Source organism: Nansenia antarctica (assembly GCF_963989245.1).
Source record: "Nansenia antarctica genome assembly, chromosome: 7".
Classification (NCBI taxonomy): Eukaryota; Metazoa; Chordata; class Actinopteri; order Argentiniformes; family Microstomatidae; genus Nansenia; species Nansenia antarctica.
Window position 1 is genome coordinate 62,861,459 of NC_137677.1, and position 19,870 is coordinate 62,881,328.

The 19,870-nt window shown below is 44.8% G+C and overlaps 2 protein-coding genes across 2 annotated transcripts; one reads left to right on the top strand and one right to left on the bottom strand.

The window, feature by feature from the left end:
- Nucleotides 1-2,891: 2,891 nt before the first annotated feature.
- sap18 (Sin3A-associated protein) lies at nt 2,892-5,345 on the top strand. Its single transcript, XM_080535601.1, has 4 exons — nt 2,892-3,029; nt 3,356-3,465; nt 4,156-4,278; nt 5,089-5,345. The coding sequence occupies exons 1-4, from the start codon at nt 2,958-2,960 to the stop codon at nt 5,243-5,245; spliced, it is 462 nt and encodes a 153-aa protein (XP_080391727.1). The 5' UTR covers nt 2,892-2,957; the 3' UTR covers nt 5,246-5,345.
- Nucleotides 5,346-6,856: 1,511 nt separating this feature from the next.
- ska3 (spindle and kinetochore associated complex subunit 3) lies at nt 6,857-18,436 on the bottom strand (the record flags this gene model as incomplete). The annotated part of the gene is made up of 12 exons (XM_080535937.1): nt 6,857-7,011; nt 8,194-8,327; nt 8,609-8,679; nt 8,793-8,957; nt 14,133-14,321; nt 14,701-14,903; nt 15,428-15,507; nt 15,884-16,206; nt 16,305-16,354; nt 16,580-16,751; nt 17,406-17,467; nt 18,322-18,436. 12 exons carry the CDS (start codon nt 18,434-18,436, stop codon nt 6,857-6,859), a joined length of 1,719 nt encoding a protein of 572 aa, XP_080392063.1.
- Between the last annotated feature and the right edge of the window lie 1,434 nt (nt 18,437-19,870).

Consider the following 19,870-nt stretch of genomic DNA (forward strand, 5'->3'; position numbering starts at 1 on the left):
ACTACTACACACCTGAGATGAAGTGGGTCCTACTACACACCTGAGATGAAGTGGGTCCTACTACACACCTGAGATGAAGTGGGTCCTACTACACACCTGAGATGAAGAGGGTGCTACTACACACCTGAGATGAAGTGGGTGCTACTACACACCTGAGATGAAGTGGGTCCTACTACACACCTGAGATGAAGTGGGTGCTACTACACACCTGAGATGAAGTGGGTGCTACTACACACCTGAGATGAAGAGGGTACTAGTAGGGATGCTCCGATTTATCGGCCACCGATTTAAATCGGCCGATTTCACTCCAAATGACTCGACCGGTGATCGGCAAAAATGGCCGATCGCAAAAACCGATTTAAAAAAAAAAAAAATTCCCCTGGGGAAGACAGATAACTGAACAGAAAACATAGGAGGACGTAACAGTATGTAAACCATGAAGGCCACGTTTATGATGTCTTTTATACAGCCATATCGACTGACTTGGGCTTCAGGCCCTAACTGGGTGATAGGCCAGACCTTTACTATGCCATAAAAATGGGTCTGCGTTTGCTTGGTGCCTAATGGATCAAAACTTTGTCTAAAAAGCAAAAAATATGTAGGCTATCCAGTCAGTAGGCCTACAGTTATGTATTTAAAAAAAAATCGGTATCGGTATCGGTATCGGTTGATCTTGAGGAAAAAAATCGGTGATCGGTATCGGCCCCAAAAATCCAGATCGGAGCATCCCTAGGTACTACTACACACCTGAGATGAAGTGGGTGCTACTACACACCTGAGATGAAGTGGGTCCTACTACACACCTGAGATGCATGAAAATGGGTCGGGGTGAAAAAGGTGAGAAGGATAAGAGACCCGGAACCTGCTAGGCGGTCCCGGGCGGAAAGGTTTTTTTGTGGAAAAATTAGCTTCCATGTGCTCATATCTGATTTCTTTTAGATTTACTCTAGTGGTGGTCACATGCAGAATTACAAGATTGCAATAAAAAAAAAAAAAAAATATATATATATATATGAATGTAGGACTATGGAAGTGTGCCTTTATTACTTTCTCAAACTAGTAATAATGTCATTAATCTTAATCTGATTGTACTTGTTGTACGGCGACCTTGAGTGTCTTGAAAGGCGCCTTATAAAATAAATGTATTATTAATAGATTACCATGTGTTGTGACAGGACTGTGTCTCTGTTTTAGAAGACTGAACAGTGAAGGAGAGACGACGAGTGGAGGAGAGACAAGAAAGAGGACTGATTAGGAAGAGTGAAGAAGAGAGGAGTTACTCTAGACCTAGACGATGAAGATTTCCAAAAGCATAAGTGCCTAATTGTCAATATGTTGTATTTAAACCCAATGTTAATAAAGCTGCTGGAACCTCAATTTGCTGTCCCAATTCTGGGGTTTGTCATAACATTAATATTTAGCCACCCCTCCTAAATTTCGTTGTTTGGTACCTGTACTGTAGCAATGACAATAAAGTCCATTCATTCATTCATATTTAACACCTATGCTCTGTGCTGCAGTCCTGGAATTGGAATAGTTCAATCTAATCAGACTAGTGGAGAAGAGCTTATGGGGTGCCCTGGTGGCTATTATTATTAATAAGATAATACAATGAAATATATGCAGTGGGTGTATAAAGTTGTTTTAAATTATTAATAAAAATACAATACAATATACAGAATTTTGACAACATCATTAGTCTTATGTTAGGCTTAAACATTATGTTAGGCTTAAAGTATGAGTAGGGTAGTGGAGACAAAAATGGGCATAAAAAGCACAATAGTGTGTACAAATTCACCAGAATGCAGGAAATTAAGTGTTAAATCCCCCAGACCCCCAGACCCCCCGCTTGGTTGATGGTTGGCTCGTCAACCTGAACAGTTCTAAGAATTACTTTTAATACCACTTACAGTACACTGACACTAATGTTGAGAGGCACATTCCAGTTGTTACACTTGAGTATTCTTGCTTGAATGTGTATACATTGGTCAAAATAAGGTCAAAATAAATGAAACAGCAATTGTCCCCGTTTCTGTATTTCATCATGATAAAATGTATACATTTTTCCTAAAAAGTTGGAAATGTCCCCAGATTGCATCTGAGAAATCTGGCCACTTTAATGTAGGTCACCTATTTTGGATTCAAAACGGCGAATTTCGCCGAAAGGTGAGCGATTATCATGCCTGAACACACCTGAGATGAAGTGGGTGCTACACAGCCTGCTCCCCTGGTTGGGCAGCCAGCCCTCTCGGTTCACCGCTTGGATCCAACGCTGTTTCCTCTCGGGGTCTCGGGGGAAACGGTAGAAAGACAAAGTGGTGCCCGCGGTTCTTCTGTTCCTGCAGCCTGTCACCACGCAGGTGTGGACCATAGTAGAGGGCCACGGGGGGCTGGAGGAGGTGTGTGTTGTTGTATTTGTCTAGTTACTATTTTTGACTCCCAAAATGGAGTCTGCCTCGGCCAGACGCGAGAAACGCTGGGGCTGTGTTCGAAATGGCATACTAGCATACTGCATACTAGCATACTCAATGAGTATATTGTATTCATAATAATTCATAATAAGTATGCCAATACCAGCCGACCGAAAATCTAGTATACATTTCTTGCATACTCAAATTTCACATACTCTACAGTGTGAACGCACTGCATACTCAAAATCTACGTCATATCTAGTATGAGTAGTATGCTAGTATGCAGTATGCAGTATGCTAGTATGCCATTCCGAACACAGCCTGGGAGTTTCTGCGTCCTCTCGCGAGTGTTCACTTTCAGGCGATGTGATTGGTCGAACGGCCTCTGGCGATGTGATTGGTCGAACGGCCTCTGGCGATGTGATTGGTCGAACGGCCCCTGTCCACGTCACTAGCATGCGACAACTAGTTTGTTTTATGATACGCGCTTTTCCCAGTTCAGAGAATATTATTAGCTTTAGGTAGACAGAGATACACGTTGAAGGCATGGCGGTGGAATCAAGAGTCACACAAGAAGAGATTAAGAAAGAACCGGAGAAACCAGTGGACAGAGAAAAGGTGGGTTTAGTGGTTCATCTAACGAGGAGTTTCGAGACACACTGGCGCTCCGTCGTGCCATTCATTCATCTGTTTGTTGTGGTGAACTAGTATGGTTTCCAAATTGCATTGTGCAAACACTTGTTGGTTTTAAGATGATTTAAGATCAATGATGAGAGATACTGTTAATGCATGCAAATCAACGGACGCACAGGATCAGGCTTGTAAGTTTAGTTAGTAGGCCTACAGGACTCAGGAGTGCACAATGCATGTGGTTGGAATCGATGTTAAGACTGTTTAATAACTTAGCTAACTGATACTGTGACTCTCACGCTTTGATCATTCAGACCTGTCCACTGCTGCTGAGGGTGTTCACTACCAACAACGGGAGACACCACAGGATGGACGAGTTCGCCAGAGGCAATGTTCCATCCAGCGAGCTGCAGATCTACACCTGGTGAGTGGAATGAATGAATGAATGGTCTTTATTGTCATTAATACAGTACAGGTACCATACAACGACATTTAGGAGGGTGGGGGGGCTCCCCTGGTGCTAGGAAAAAAGACTAAAAACAAGAGAGCCAAGGGTAAAATAAAAAAGAGAAAAAGAGCTGGTTGACATAAATAAAGGCGATGTACACTATCTACTATACAATAAACACTGTGCTGTACTCTATGCTATGCTATAAATATCCTAACTTTTTCCTATATCTGAACCTTATGTACCCGAGGGTTGTCATATTGCACATTCATTAAAGTGTTGCCGTAGCAGGTTTAGAATGTTCACAGTTGTATTACAATATTGCACTACAATCTAGTAGCTGCCATCAAATTGTCTAGATTGTCCAGAGCCTAGAACCTAGGTCTTTGCTGTTGCTGGCTGTTGTGTGTGTGTCGCTATACTGTCGCAGGGGAGGGAGGCTGGCTGGTGGAGGTAGAACTACAATGAGCCTCCCTGTCCTCTGATTCCACCTCCACCAGCCTCCCCTGAACTGTACGATGGTCCACCTCCACCCTAATCTTGGAATATACATCGACTGTGAGAAGATGAAAACCCATACAGATGATAAAATAAGTGCCTGTCTGTCCCCCCCAGTACAGTATAACATTCATGGCACTTCCATGGTCATTTCCTTGCACCACACAGGTTGGACGCTACCCTGAAGGAGCTCACCAGCCTTGTGAAAGAGGTGTATCCCGAAGCCCGGAAGAAGGGGACACATTTCGGCTTCGCCATCGTCTACCCTGACCCCAAGAGACAAGCTTACAGGTGACAGATAATCATAATAACTTAAATGTATATAGCGCCTTTCAAAAAAGCCCAAGGACGCTTTACAAGGGAATGATCGGACAGACAAAACAGAAAACAAACCAAGCAAAACTGAAACAATGAGTTTTGAGGGCTAATTTGAAGGAGTCCAGGGTGGGGGGGTGTTGCGGATCACTATGGGGAGGGAGTTCCAGAGGGTAGGTGCAGCCACGCTGAAGGCTCTGTCCCCAAAGGTCCGTAGGTTGGTGCGGGGGGTCCACCAAGCCTGTAGGAGGGGATAAAAGGAAGCATACCGCCCTCTTGATTCACCTGTCCAACCTGTTTAGATGGTTATACAAAGGCTATACCAAATGGTTTAGGGATAGGAGGTTGTTTCTAAAAGGGGCTCAACTGTCTAACTGTGGTTGCTTGTTGCGTTTTCTTCTTCTTCTTGTGGCTTTATGGCAGAGTAGACACTACTCTTGCGTACTGATGCTTTCCACAGGTCTGAGTAGGGTACATCCAGCCGCCCCCAGCTAGGGGCGTCTGTGGCGCAGGAGGTAGAGCCGCCGTCTAATGATCGCAAGGTTGGCAGATCGACGGTTCGAGCCCCGGTTGGCCACATGTCGAAGTGTCCTTGGGCAAGACACTGAACCACCAAAATTGCTCCCACCACGCCTTGCATGGCAGCTTGCTGCCATTGGTGTGTGAATGTGTGTGTGAATAGGTGAATGAGAGGTTGTTGTAAAGCGCTTTGGATAAAGGCGCTATATAAGTGCAGTCCATTTATCATTTACCATCCTCACATCCCCGTCCTCTGGTTTGTTTCAGAGTGAAGGACATAGGCAACACGGTGTCGGGTCGGAAGGGCACTGATGATTCCATGACACTGCAGTCTCAGCGGTTCCAGATTGGAGACTACCTGGATATCTCCATCACCCCACCCAACAGAGCCCCCCCAATCCAGGGCCGCATGAGGCCCTATTGACCCCACAACCCCCACCGGACCACAGAAAACTAATGTGCTAGTAGAGATCTGTTTCGTTTTGTTATTTACTGTGATGTGTTTTTATCAAATTGTTTTTTCGAAGTACACATATTAAACTGAACATGTCCTCTGGTGTGAAATAAACATTTTTCTTTTGCAAGCATTGTGTTCTGTGTACAGTACACCTCTTCATAAAACATTGTCTCTTAGCATTTCAGCATCTGAGGTTTTGGGGGAAATGGTTTCTATATACCGTATTTTCCGGACTATAAGTCGCACCCGAGTATAAGTCGCAGCAGGCCAAAAATGGGTCATGAAGAGGAAAAAACCACATAAGTCGCACTGGACTATAAGTCGCATTGTTCAAGGGAACGGGCTTGGCGGAATCAGCGGGGAAAGAGGACCCTGTTGAGCTTGACTCTAGTCTGGCACTGTGAAGAGACATGAGAGGATTTGTAAGCCCAGGAAGGACATAATTCACGTTAAAACTTCTTCTGAAAGGTTAGAAATACTTAAATTATCGAGTGTAAAGCCAGGGCTAGCTAGCGCGTTGCTAACGAAGCACGCAAACAGGATGGAACAGCCTCTGAAAGGTAATAAATGACTTTAATATCGTGTATAACGTTCATAATAGCGTGTATAACGTTCATAATATAGTGCTTAATGTCCACATTGTCGAGTGTAACGACTATTTATCGTGTATAAGGCCATGACAAAGATAGCTTGGTGAAAAACGGAAGTAGTTAGGATGAAGGGCGGCCTACAAACAATGCAACATTGAACAGCCTCTGAAAGGTAATAAATGACTTTAATATCGTGTATAACGTTCATAATATCGTGTATAAGGTCCATAATATCATGTTTAATGTCCACATTGTCGTGTTTAATGTCCACATTGTCGAGTATAATGGCTATTCTATCGCGTATGTGGCGCTAGCGGAAGTAGCAAAATAGCCTCGCGGGGGTAACTTAGCAACATAGAACAGTCTCTGGAAGGAATAAATGACTTTAATATCGTTTATAACGTCCATAACATTGTGTATAAGGTCCATAACATCATGTTTAATGTCCACATTGTCGTGTTTAATGTCCACATTGTCAAGTATAATGGCTATTCTATCGTGTATGAGGCGCTAGCGGAAGTTACTCCTTGGTTCATGTCAGTCAGAGATTACCGTATGTCAGTTCATGTCAGTCAGAGATTATGAATTATTGATATATAAGTCGCACCTGACTATAAGTCGCAGGACCAGCCAAAGTATGAAAAAAACCGCGACTTATAGTCCGGAAAATACGGTAATCGCTGTCAACGTGGGTCGGTTTTCCAGAAACACAGATTAAGCATACCTAGATGCATTTGTTTCTATTAAAGTATGATATGGTCAAAGGGTAGGCTTAATCTGTGTCCAAAATATCTTGTGATATGGAAATCAGAAGGAGAACCAAGTTTTAAAATTCACAGCTGGAGATCTAACAGACTTCAGATTTGCCATTATTCTCATTATTCCATATTTATTAGACAGGCTGATACAGATACTGTACATACAATTGCAAAGAAGAACGACATGCTACTATGCTTTTCTACGATGACGTAATACTGAGTGGTTCCACTCAGGGGTGTGACAGGATCCTGTATGTAGACGGGATCCCCCTGCCGTGCGTGTGCTCCAGCCTCTTCAGCTCGGTCAGACACAGGACGTACATGGGAGCCTTGGTGCCGACGCCTGTGATGCGCCTCAGCTCCTCTGCTAGGATCCCCTCACCTCCTGCAGGGGGCGCCACAGGGCAACAAGAGAGTGGGGGTTAACACCATGTAACACGAATGTGACACAGGTAGGTTTTCATTACATTTAAAAAATATATATAAATTATTATTATTCCAAAGTGACTTACAATCAATACATTTGAATACTAAGCAAGTGAATCATCAATCCACCAGTCGTAGCAGGAAGAGTAATCCAGCTCAGGCCTGGGGCCATTGATAGAAGGAAAAACCTTCTTCTATCACCTTCTTCTAAACCTAGGTTTTTATTTTTTTAATATTTAGACACAGAGAAACAGTACAAGGGGGCAAAAGATAGGTAGATCGGGCTGCATGACTGTCGTGTTGGTGTAGAGGTGGTGGGGCCAGCCGGGGTGGAGTGAACGGGCTGGAGTTTGGGGGGGTGACCATTTCCTTCAGGTAGGCAGGGGCTGTCCCTTTAGCTGCCTGGTAAGCAAGCATTGACTTGACACGCAACGGAAGTGGTTGAGAGTGAGTAGTACGGACACACATCACCTCTACCCGTTCACACTACAGGGCAGGACTGAGCTGGCCTGGTTAGGCCTGGTTAGGCATCCACCATAGTTGCTGAAACAGTGCTGGAATACACTGAACAAAAATATAAATGCAACACTTTTAGTTTTTGCTCCAATTTTCCATGAGTAGAAATCGATGTCACACAAAAGGCCTATTTTAATTGCGTTCACAAATTTGTTTAAATCTGTGTTAGTGAGCACTTCTCCTTTGCTGAGATAATCCATCCACCTGACAGGCGTGGCATGTCAAGATGCTGATTAGACGGCATGGTTATTTCACAGGCTGGTTCACAATAAAAGGCCACTCTAAAATGTGCAGTTTTTACTAGAAGGGAACACTAGTAAAAAAAATCAAATCAAATGTTTTGAATGGTAAATGGTAAACAGTGCACTTATATAGTGCCTTTATCCAAAGCGCTTTACAACGGCCTCTCATTCACCCATTCACACACCAATGGCGGCAAGCTACCATGCAAGGCGCCGGCCGGCCCCGCTCACTGGGAGCAATTTTGGGGTTCAGTGTCTTGCCCAAGGACACTTCGACATGTGGCCAGCCGGGGCTCGACTCGAACCGCCGATCTGCCAACCTTGCGATCATTAGACGGCGGCTCTACCTCCTGCGCCACAGCCGCCGCCCCCTTTTGACTGACCGCAGCGTTTCTCCTCAGCGGCGGTGTTGATGCTCTGGATGACCTGGTTGAGGCTGGCCAGGGACACCTGTCTCAGGTAGCTGGGCAGGCTGAGGAACTCCTTCTCTGACACCTGGGCCAGACCAGGGGCTCTCCTAGAAGACAGAGAGAGAGAGGGAGGGAGGGAGAGGAAGAGAAGAGAGAGAAGACAAGGGTCTGAGTCACCAGAGGAACAGCCCACAATCACATTTTAAATATTATACACCGTGGAGATCAATCTACAACGAATAAGTGAGTGACCTTGATAAGAACAAAGTAGAGATCACATCAAAAGAGAAAAACAAGTAGCTAATACCTTTTCCAACCAACTGAGCGAGAATGAAAATGATATTCCACTATGTTGTTGTTGTGTGTTGTAAATGTACAAAGTTGTAACCTGTTCTCTTTCCCTGCTGGCTTGGGGAGCGGGTTAACTGCGGCGGCGGGTTTCTTGCACTTAGCAAAAAGCTACAAGAAAAGGAAACACCACCATCAGTACACACACACACACACACACACACACACACACACACACACCACACACACACACACCACACACACACACACACAGTTCCCCTCACCTTACAGATGTCCTGTGTGACAGAGCTGAGGTCGGGCATCTCAGGGGTGCTGGGCTCCGGGTAGCCCCCCCCTCGGACCCTGGGGGTGCCCAGGTTATAGGGCTCGGTGGGCCCGTCCTGCTCCAGGGAGGGGAAGAGGGGCACGCCAGGCCCACCAACAGCCCCCTAGAGACAGAAAGACAGAGACACAGACAGGCACGTTAACCACACCAGAGCCGTGGCGTTTAACACCCTCAAAACATGACTAACTTTATGTTCTCAATCCATAAGAGAGAGTTTCATAGAGCTCCACTTCCCTTGGTAACTCTTGTACATATATACATATATACATACTATATATACATATATACATACTATATTTAACATCCTCAGGTCCACAGGAAATAATGTAAGGACACGGCTCATACCCTTTATCAGAATATACATTGTGTGTGTGTGTGTAGTTAATGTTCAAAATGGTGCTGTGGGAGATGATTGATGCAAGGTAAGGTGGGGCTATGTGGCGTTTTCTACAGTTTTCTATTGGTTTAATACAGGCTTGATGCGTTGGACCACCAGACCTTTGCTGCACTTGGGCAGGACGTGACGAGCGTTACTGTATGAGCTTTACTGGGTTACTCTATGAGCTTACTCTACCTAGGGTTACTCTATGGTCTTACTTGATTGATTGATTGAAAACCTTTATTGTCCCCAATGGGGAAATTTTGTTGTCAAACAGCTCAGTTAGGGCAGAAAAACATTCAGTACAGAAAACAGAAAAACATTCAATAAAAAACATAAAACAGTGCAGGCTCAATAAGTAAAAAGTTCCAAAAGTTCCATCTCCAGGTCTCCCCCACCCTGCAGGGCCTGGTTGTAGAGTCGGAGTGCAGCTGGAATAAAGGACTGTCCAAATCTTTTTGTACTTTGACGGGGGAGAACAAATCTGTGGCTGAACTTGCTCCTCATCCCTGCCAGCTCGCAGTACATCGGGTGGGAGGGATTGGCCAGCATGGCCGCCAGTTTTTTCCCCATCCTCTGTTCTGCCACCACCTCTAGGCTGTCCAGCCCGGTCCCCACCACAGAGCTGGCCTTCTTCACCAGTTTGTTTAGCTTCGCAGCATCCCTGGCACAGATGTTTCCACCCCAGCAGGCCACGGCGAAGAACAGAACGCTGGCAACCACCGACTGATAAAACATTTGCAGCAGCTTGTTGCAGACACCGAAAGACCTCAGCCTTCTCAGGAAAAACAGTCTGCTCTGCCCTTTCCTGAGAAGAGCCTCGGTGTTGTCAGTCCAGTCCAGTTTGTTATTAATTTGTACTCCCAGGTACCTGTAGGAGTCCACCCTCTCGACTTCCACCCCCTTGATGGTGATGGGGGCTGGGGTCCTTCTCTTCCTCCTAAAATCCACCACCAACTCCTTTGTTTTGCTGGTGTTAAGCAAAAGGTAGTTGGTGTCGCACCACTGCACGAAGCTCTCCACCAGGGCCCTGTACTCCTCATCCCTGTCGTCTGTGATGTAACCGACGATAGAGGAGTCATCCGAAAACTTCTGCAGGTGGCACTGGTCGGAGCTAAACTGGAAGTCGGAGGTATAGAGGGTGAAGAGAAAGGGTGACAGAACAGTTCCCTGGGGGGCACCGGTGTTGCACACCACCACCTCAGACTGACAGCCCTGCAGTCTCACATACTGACGCCTGTCTGTGAGGTAGTTGTGGATCCAAGCCGTCAGGGAGTCCTCCACACACATCACTGCTAGTTTGTCAGCCAGCAGTGATGGCTTGATAGTGTTAAATGCACTGGAGAAGTCGAAGAACATGGTCCTCACCATGCTCTGTGGCCTCTCCAGGTGTGTGTAGGCCCTGTGCAGCATGTAAATGATGGCGTCCTCCACCCCCATGCTCTCCTGGTATGCAAACTGCCGGGGGTCCAGGAAGTCCTTCACCTGGGGCTTAAGGTGTTGCAGCACACTACTCTAGGTAGAGTTACTCTATGGTCTTACTCTAGGTAGAGTTACTCTATGGTCTTACTCTAGGTAGAGTTACTCTAGGTAGAGTTACTGTATGGTCTTACTCTAGGTAGAGTTACTCTAGGTAGAGTTACTGTATGGTCTTACTCTAGGTCAGTGGTACTCAACCTTGTCCTAATCAGGAGCCACATTGATGAAAAAATATTTTTGCAAGAGCCACAATCCAAAAACGCTCCTTTCCTCCCTGAAACCATTATGCATTTGAGAATATGGATAATAGTAATATTGTTAGGCCTGAATCAAGCGGTCAAATGTGGCAGCACCCCAGAACAGACGGACACAGAGACTAGGGTAATAACAAAGGATATTTATTAAAGGGGTTAGGCAGAGAATGGTCGTAGGCGTAGGTCAAGCGGGGGTCAGGCAGGGGGAGTAGTCGGCAGGCAGGCAGGGGCTTAGGCAGGAGGGGTAGTCGGCAGGCAGGCAGGGGGGGTAGTCGGCAGGCAGGCAGGGGCTTAGGCAGGAGGGGTAGTCGGCAGGCAGGCAGGGGCTTAGGCAGGAGGGGTAGTCGGCAGGCAGGCAGGGGCTTAGGCAGGAGGGGTAGTCGGCAGGCAGGCAGGGGCTTAGGCAGGAGGAGTAGTCGTTAGGCAGGCAGGGGCTTAGGCAGGAGGAGTAGTCGTTAGGCAGGCAGGGGCTTAGGCAGGAGGAGTAGTCGTTAGGCAGGCAGGAGGGTAGGCAGGGCAGGCTGGCAGGAGGGTAGGCAGGGCAGGCTGTCCAGGGATGATGGAATGGACTGGTGGAGGAGAGAAAACAAACGGTAAAAAGAATAAAACGACTGAGAAAATAAACAAGAATAGGTTTGGATATATAACAAATATGTTACTAAGGAATGAAAAGCATAATGTACAGTGCAATAACTGTGATTTATTATTTTCACTGCAACCACAAAACACACATTGCTGATCATCACTGCCCATAACAACAGATAACAGACAGCATGTTTACTGATCATCACTGCCCATAACAGATAATAGACAGCATGTTTACTGATAATCACAGTCAATATAACAGCAGATTATAGACAGCAGGGGTTGTCAGAAGAGTAATGTTGTACTTACTTCACACTCAATGTGATTTCTGACACTCCTTCTGCCGCACAAGTGATTTGAAGTCGGGCTCTGCGCTGGAAACGGCGATCCGAAGGGCCTCTGTTGTGTGCTGCAGACTCAATCTGTTTCGGTTGCGACATTTTATTTTTGAGAGCGCAGAGAATGCTGCTTCACACCGGTATGTGGACGGAAACATTGAGATGATGCGTCTTGCCAGTCTGGAGATATTTGGTAGATGCCCCACCAGTTTCCAAAAGTCCACGACATCTGTAATCCGAAACTGACGCTGAAGTTCATCTGAGCTCTTTAACTCCACGAACTCCATTTGAAGCTGCACAAGTCCGAGCTGGTCGCTTATTTGCTTCATTTCATTGACCTCAATCAGGAATGGGTTTTTCACAAGTAGAAAAATATTGCTATGATCCTTGAAGTCGTGGAATCTTGATGTGTAGTTTTGCTTGAGCTCAGTTAGCACGTCACAGAATTGTGATTGACAGGGCGGGAGAGCGTCTGCATGCGTCGCCATCACTTTCTGCACGGTGAAACGGTAATCAGAACCACGGACACTTTGTTCGAGTACATCCAGTTTGTCCGAAAATACTCTGACAGCCGTGTAGAGCTCATACAAGGTCTTGTTTCTTCCCTGCATCTTGAGATTAAGTTCGTTCAAGTGCTGCGTAATGTCACACAGGAACGCAACAGACATCCCCCACTCTTTATCATCCAAAAAGGAAAATCGGGAAGTCTCCCCTTGGCCGACAATGAAGGATTTCAGGGGTTCAAGCAGGTCCATGAAATGTGCAAGCATACGTCCTTTAGACAGCCATCTGATCTCGGTGTGTAACACCAAATCTCCATAGTGAGTGTCAAACTCCTCACACAGCAGTTTAAAATTTAAGTGGTTTCTTGCACGGCCCTGATATAATTAACCACTTCGATTACATTTGCCATCACTTCATTCAGACATTTGAACTTAGCAAACAAGGCTTGTTGATTTACAATACAATGGTATGAGAAAATACCCTCAGCAGCAACCCCGCCGTTTTTCAGCGTTTCTTTCAGCAAAGCCACGGCTCCGTTCCTCTTACCTAGCATCGCCGGTGCACCATCTGTTGTGAATGCTGCGATTTTTTCTGGTCCAATGTTAAACTTTTCTAATGTTTCCAGCACTGCGTTTTTTATTTCAATGCCCGTTGTTCCATTTTCCAGTGAAACCATGTCAAGCAGTTCTTCTGTAATGTCAAACTTACTGTTGATCGCTCGGATAAAGATGAGTAATTGTGGCGTGTCATTGATATCCAAGCTTTCGTCCATTGCAAGGCTGACAAACTCAGCGGATGACAGTTTGTCCTTAAGAGTGCGTAAAATGTTCTCTGTCTGATGCCCTCCTAGCTACAGTAGAATCCGACAGTTGCATTTTTTTGGCCTCTCGTTCTAGGTCTTTTTTCTAAGGATACAACGTTGAAAAAGCCAGCAGTATGCAATCCTTCACCATTTCTCCATCAGTATATGGCTTCATCTTTTTCATCAGTTCATGTGTGATTTTGTAGGATGCCTCTGTCGCTCTTTCACTCGTATTAGTGTGGAATACGTTTTTTTGAGCAGTTCGGTTCTGTTTGAGTCTCGCCAGCTTTTCCGCCCTCAGCTCTCCACCTTTCGGAAAGTCGGTACTGAAATTCGGGTGTTGTGTCGTGATGGCGCTGCAAATTGGACCTTTTAAATTGTGAAATGACGTCGTCAAAAAGCAGGCAGATGCATTTTCCCGAACCGGTGGAGACGAAGAAAAACTCGAGTTCCCAGTCCTCTTTAAATGTTCGATATTCCTCTTCATATTTTCGTTTCCTATATTCCTTTGCCATTGTTGCATAGTGCTGTAAGCTAGTTTTCCCAGTGTGACGGAGCAATTATCTCGCGCACCTGCAATCAGAGTGCGAAACCTGAAATAATTTGTGATTGGTTGTTCAGAGGGATGGGGGGGGCGGCTTAATGGACTGATGTGTGACTTGTGAGTGATAATGAAATGTTGATGAATTCTGCTGACAATGTTTTAGTTTTTCAAAGATTTTTTTTTCTTCTTTTTTTTAAGTGGGACTTAAAAGTGCCGCAACTCGTCTTAAAGGAGCCGCGGGTTGAGTATCGCTGCTCTAGGGTCTTACTCTAGGTAGAGTTACTCTATGGTCTTACTCTAGGTAGAGTTACTCTAGGTAGAGTTACTCTATGGTCTTACTCTAGGTAGAGTTACTGTATGGTCTTACTCTAGGTAGTTACTCTATGGTCTTACTCTAGGTAGAGAGCTGCCAAAGTAGGACTCCAGACTGGGGGCCTCAGGCGTGTCGTCGTCCTCTGAAGCCCCGAGCTCTCTGATCTCTGGAACGTTGTAGCACCAGGCACTGCTGAAGTCTTCCGCTCTCCGTTCCGAGGGAGGGGCCTGGTCTGCTTGTGTGTCAGTGGCGTCGTCCTCTCTGGCCTTCTGGAACAACAATAATGGCCATGGTCTGTTTAACTCTTCTTCTCTTGATGTGTTTTCTTTTTAATGCTATATTTATTTAAAGCACTTTGAATTGCCCCTGTTGTATGAAATGTGCTGTACAAATAAACGTACCTTTTATTTTGTCCCACCAAGCAAAAAGGTTTGGGGGCATCCCTGCTCTAGTCTAGCCCCCCCCCCCCCCCCCCCCATGACTAAGCACTCAAAAGGCCACAGAACAACGGTCTGTGTTTCTTGGTTCTTAGATTTCCATCATGTCATGTGACATTCTGTGTTGGTATATAACATCAACTGTTGTTTATATTTTTTTACCAATACAAATGGTCTAAAACAAACGGACTGACAGCAATGTATGTTGCACCTTTCTGGTGCTGAGGAGTCTGTTGATGTAGAGGGTCTCAAACTCCGGGGTCTCCGGGGTGGCCTGGTGGTTGCCAGGGAAACAGGGGGACTCTGGAATGCTGTCTCCCTGCAGAGGTTGAGCGGAGCTGCCATCACGTGACCTAGTGAAGCTCTTAAAGCCTGGGGTGCACAGCACAGGGGGCTCTGGGGACTCCATACTCTCTGTAAACAACAATAACAACAACAACAAAAACAACAGAGACATGTCCCTTATCTGTGCAGGCAGGGTATATACAGGAATCTTGAGGTTAATTTCAATACCTTTTTAAGACTTTTTAAAGACCTTGTCAATATTTTTCCAGACCTCACCGCCACTTCAAGCTGTAACCGTTTACATCAGTGACACCTTTAACTTAACAGTTTTAGTTTGCAATAGACTGAACCACTGTCATACAACAGAATTTCCGGTTCATCTTAGTTTTTTAATAAAACTAATAAATTCACAAACTTTTACTCAAAGTTTTTAGGACTCAAACTCTTTGGACAGAGTCTAATTCAGAAAAAGACCTACAAAATTCAAGACCTCATACAATCGTGATAAGACTTTTTAATACTTATTAAGGGTCAACCCAAAATGTATTTATCAACTTTTAATACTGTTCAAGACACTGCAGATACCCTGCTGTGTAAACCCACTGAGAAACAGCTCAAACAACTGTGTGTTGCCCCAGAGGGGTAATGGTTACCATTGGCGGGTGATGGTTGGTGGGAGAGGCTGTGTGCTGATGGCGGAGGCAGCCCTCCTAGGCTGAAGGACTGGGCTGAGCTGTTCAGGACAGAGCATTATGTTAATTGTACGTAGTGGATTAGTCGCAAAAATCTTCGATTCTGGGTTCCGAGACTAGTGGCAGATGGAAGACTACTATCTTCAAAAGGTTGACGTTGCTGCAAAACCCATAATCCATTAGAATGTATAGCATAGGGTAGTCTACTTTAATTTTAATATGAAAATACTAATTTTTGGATGTCAGGAAGCAGAGGCTGATGCACGGACCTATAGAGAAATACCACCACAGATATAGGAATGCTCCAGGACACACGCGCGCACGCACACATGCACACGCGCGCACACACACACACACACACACACACACACACACACACACACACACACACACACACACAGACACACAGACAAACACCTGTCAGTTCTTGTGGCCTTCTTCCGATGCAGGTCCATGGTGAAGTCGTTGTTCAGACACATGGTGTGTTCTGTGATCCCAAAGTCCTCCATGCGGGGGGTCTGTGGGTCGTCCTCGTCCATGCGCAGGGTACACTTGGGTGTTTTGGGCATGGGGGGCATGGCCATGCCTAAGGAGGGCGGAGACATGGACATCATGGGGGTGGGGGCCGCCTCACAGGAGAACCCTGTGCCCCCCATGGCCCTCTCTAGGGCGATCTCCGACAGGCCGAAGTCGGAGAGCTGGGGGGTGCGCATGGGGTCCTCGGCCCCCATCTGGTGCATCTTAAAGGGAGTCACAGGAGGGAGAGGATCCGGAGGCCCCTCCCCCTGGTCCTCATCTTCCTCCTCGTCGCCATTGGCTGAAGCTTCTGCATTCTCACCGTTGATCTCTGTGGGTGACAGTAGTGACTGTAGTTCAACACAACATATTCTGTTAGGAGAGGTTGCAGAGTAGCCCTGGGTTACAATGGGTTGTTTAACGGTGTGTCTCTATCGAGCGCCGCCTGGTAATCCAGGAGAGAGCTTCACCACATACTGTAGAGATGTCAATCAAAATCTTTCATATATACAGTACTACATAATAAACTGTTATACAAAAAAAAACATAACTACGTTAAATGAAAAGCGAATTAGATGAACATTCGGTTATGCTAACCCGATTGTTTCTGTGTCTTCTTGGGAGCCTGGTAGCCGTAGTTCTCATAGTGTCTCCGCAGTCTCAGGATGTCCTCAGAGCTGCGTTGTTTCATCACCATACATGACTTTATAAAGCTTCTCACGTCGCTCTCCTCTGCTTCCTGACGCACAAGCTGACGCTGGACCTGTTCCTGTTAGGTAGAGACGAAATGACTTGTTTAGATGGACGGTGCAGGCTGCAGCTAAGTGAGAAACTGCAGCATGGCTTGGCCAGGATTTCTCTTATCAGCATATCATGAATGACTCATTTGTATGTAATATGTTCAATGCAAACATTGAACATATTATGGGGCAAGTGGCTAACCCCATCAATTTGACCATTTGTTAGTATTTTGTTGACAACCAATGGAGTAGTTTTCATGCACGATTATCAAGACAGAAACACTTCAAACAGAGTTCATTCAGTAAAGGCCCGCCACAGGCTCAGTTTCTTCCCCTCAGCCGCCAGGCTGCTAAATGACTCTGGCTTCCCCCTCCCCCCCGCCTCCAAGTCTGCTCAGGACTGAATATGCACTGGACCTTTGAAAAAAGTCTGCACTGCACTTTATATATATATAGCCTAATATATATATATAGCACTATAGCGCTAATATATATAGCACTATCCAATGCACCAATGTCTGTCCTGTGTTGTCCTGTTTTTGCATTTGTATTTGTTTTTGTTCATGTATACATGTGAAAAAAAAAAAAAAAAAAGCATAAATGCACTTACTGTAATGCCCAAACAAATTCCTATATGTGTCAAGCATAATGGCAATAAACGTGATCTGAATCTGAATCATTACCTTCAGTCCCCTGACCTCGGAGTGCAGCTCATGCAACACTCGCACTGCGCCCTCAGTGTTCTCTGAAAGTACAGGTTAGAACATGTCAATGCTGGATACATTCATGTGTGTGTAGAGTGTGTATGGTTAACAGAAACGCAGAGGTTTGAGCCTAGGGAGTCGGTCATAATATTATTATATACAGTACAGGCCAAAAGTTTGGACACACCTTCTCATTCAATGCGTGTATATTTTAGATTCCTCAAAGTAGCCACCCTTTGCTTTTGTGTTGTTAATAACATATATAATAATAATATTTAATATAATATGTGTTAATAATAATATGTTATTATATATAATATTATTATTATATATTTTATTAACAACAAACATTTTTTATTTTATTAACAAAAAAGCAAAGGGTGGCTACTTTGAGGAATATAAAATATAAGACATATTTAGAGTTATTTCACACTTTATTGTTAAATACATAATTCCACATGTGTTCATTCATAGTTTTGATGCCTTCAGTGAGAATCTACAATGTAAATAGTCATGAAAATAAAGGAAACGCATTGAATGAGAAGGTCACGTGTCCAGACTGTTGGCCTGCCCTGTACTGTCCATCCAAACCGCCGTTACAACTGCTACAATGCACATTCTCACAACCAGCGCGCGCCTCCCCGCTCACATTCACACGATAGCTAGCTAGCATACAACCCAACCAGTCTCACTCCTTAATCCCAATCAAAACAATATAATATATATATATATATATATATATATATATATATATAGTTCCTCTACACAGCCTAGCAAACACACAAACATCCACATTATACTCGGTTACAGTGTGTCACAAAAACATTCAATCACAAAATCCCAAATAACTGACGTTAATAATAGAATAGTAATAGACGTTTGGCCTGTACTGTACCTTCCTCATCTTCCTCATCGAAGTTCTGATAAGCGTTCTGCAGACTCGCCGTTTCGCTCTGCAAGGACACCGACAGATTTCGCAACTTTCTGAAGAAGCGTGCTGATGTGTCCATGGTTTACAAAAGAATACGTTGTTTTTTTTTTACTTCAATTCACAATTTTCTCCCGTTTGTTTACGTGCATCTTGTACTGTTGTACTTTCGAATTTGGCGCCACTTCCGGAAACGCACGTTTTCTTCTTCGCTTTTATAGGGGGTTGTTGGCAGGCAAATCGAGATTCAATGCTGCCATCTAGCGGTTAGAAATGTAACAGACATGACTCAAGTTGAGAATTTGGTGGGTAAGCATACCGTACTGTTTAAGATATTCACACGGACACAGAAGACACAGAAAAGTATCAAATAAGTGACATAAAATGTCGACTTCCATATGAACGTAGCATCATTATTATCCATCATCATATAGCATAGGCCTGGGTGGGTAGGTAGAGAATGTGTGTAACAGTATAGCCTTTAGTGTACATACTAGCCTTTATTTATGTAAACCAGCTCTTTTCCCTTCTTGTTTTTAGTTTTTTTTTCCTAGCACCAGGGGAGCCCCCCCTCCCAAATTTCGTTGTATGGTACCTGTACTGTATTAATGACAATAAAGACCATTCATTCATTCATTCATCATTGTCACCATGTTCCATCAGAGAACCTAGGCTTGTGGTGGTTCCATTCATTATTCAGGCTATTAACCCTCTTGAGCATTGGGAGGTGACAGAGGTGGGGAAGCCTTATCAGATGACTGATTATTCTGAAGGAGAGTGTATAAATACAGAGGAAACCATGAAGGTCATCACCACAGCCCTAAACTGGGACACATCCAGGTAAGCCAGAACAGAGCGCAACAGATTTCCATTTTTAGTGAGAAGAACCGTAGGCCTATTATGCAGCTATCACGTCTACGTACAGGATCCTGTCACACCCCTAAGTGGAACCACTGGCCCGCTTCCTGCTACTGCGCTAACCGCTGACGTTTAGCCTCAGTTGGTACTGCAGAGCTGTGCTCCTGCCGACCTTTTGCCTCAGCTCAGCAGTAACACACCTGACTAAAGCTATTCAAGGTTTGGAAAAATCAGTTCAATCAGGTGTGATGTCACTAGGCTCCCTGAGGTAGACGAAATGAATCTGTATGTGTCTGTTCATGTGTTGGACCTTTATTTTTTCCCTGATGCATGAATACTCTACACATCTTGCACTTTTGTAGTTCTTCTTTGCATTTTATGTATCTGTATCAGCCTGTCTAATAAATATGGAATAATGAGAATAATGGCAAATCTGAAGTCTGTTAGATCTCCAGCTGTGAATTTTAAAACTTGGTTCTCCTTCTGATTTCCATATCACAAGATATCTTGGACACAGATTAAGCCTACCCTTTGACCATATCATACTTTAAATAGAAACAAATGCATCTGAGTATGCTTAATCTGTGTTTCTGGAAAACCGACCCACGTTGACAGCGATTATATAGAAACCATTTCCCCCAAAACCTCAGATGCTGAA

What these genes read in the sequence shown, in the direction of transcription:
- sap18 (XM_080535601.1), top strand. Translation starts at nt 2,958, where the DNA reads ATGGCGGTGGAATCAAGAGTCACACAAGAAGAGATTAAGAAAGAACCG. An exon ending in AACCAGTGGACAGAGAAAAG is followed by an intron (nt 3,030 to 3,355) that starts GTGGGTTTAGTG and finishes TTGATCATTCAG; the next exon opens with ACCTGTCCACTGCTGCTGAG. An exon ending in GAGCTGCAGATCTACACCTG is followed by an intron (nt 3,466 to 4,155) that starts GTGAGTGGAATG and finishes TGCACCACACAG; the next exon opens with GTTGGACGCTACCCTGAAGG.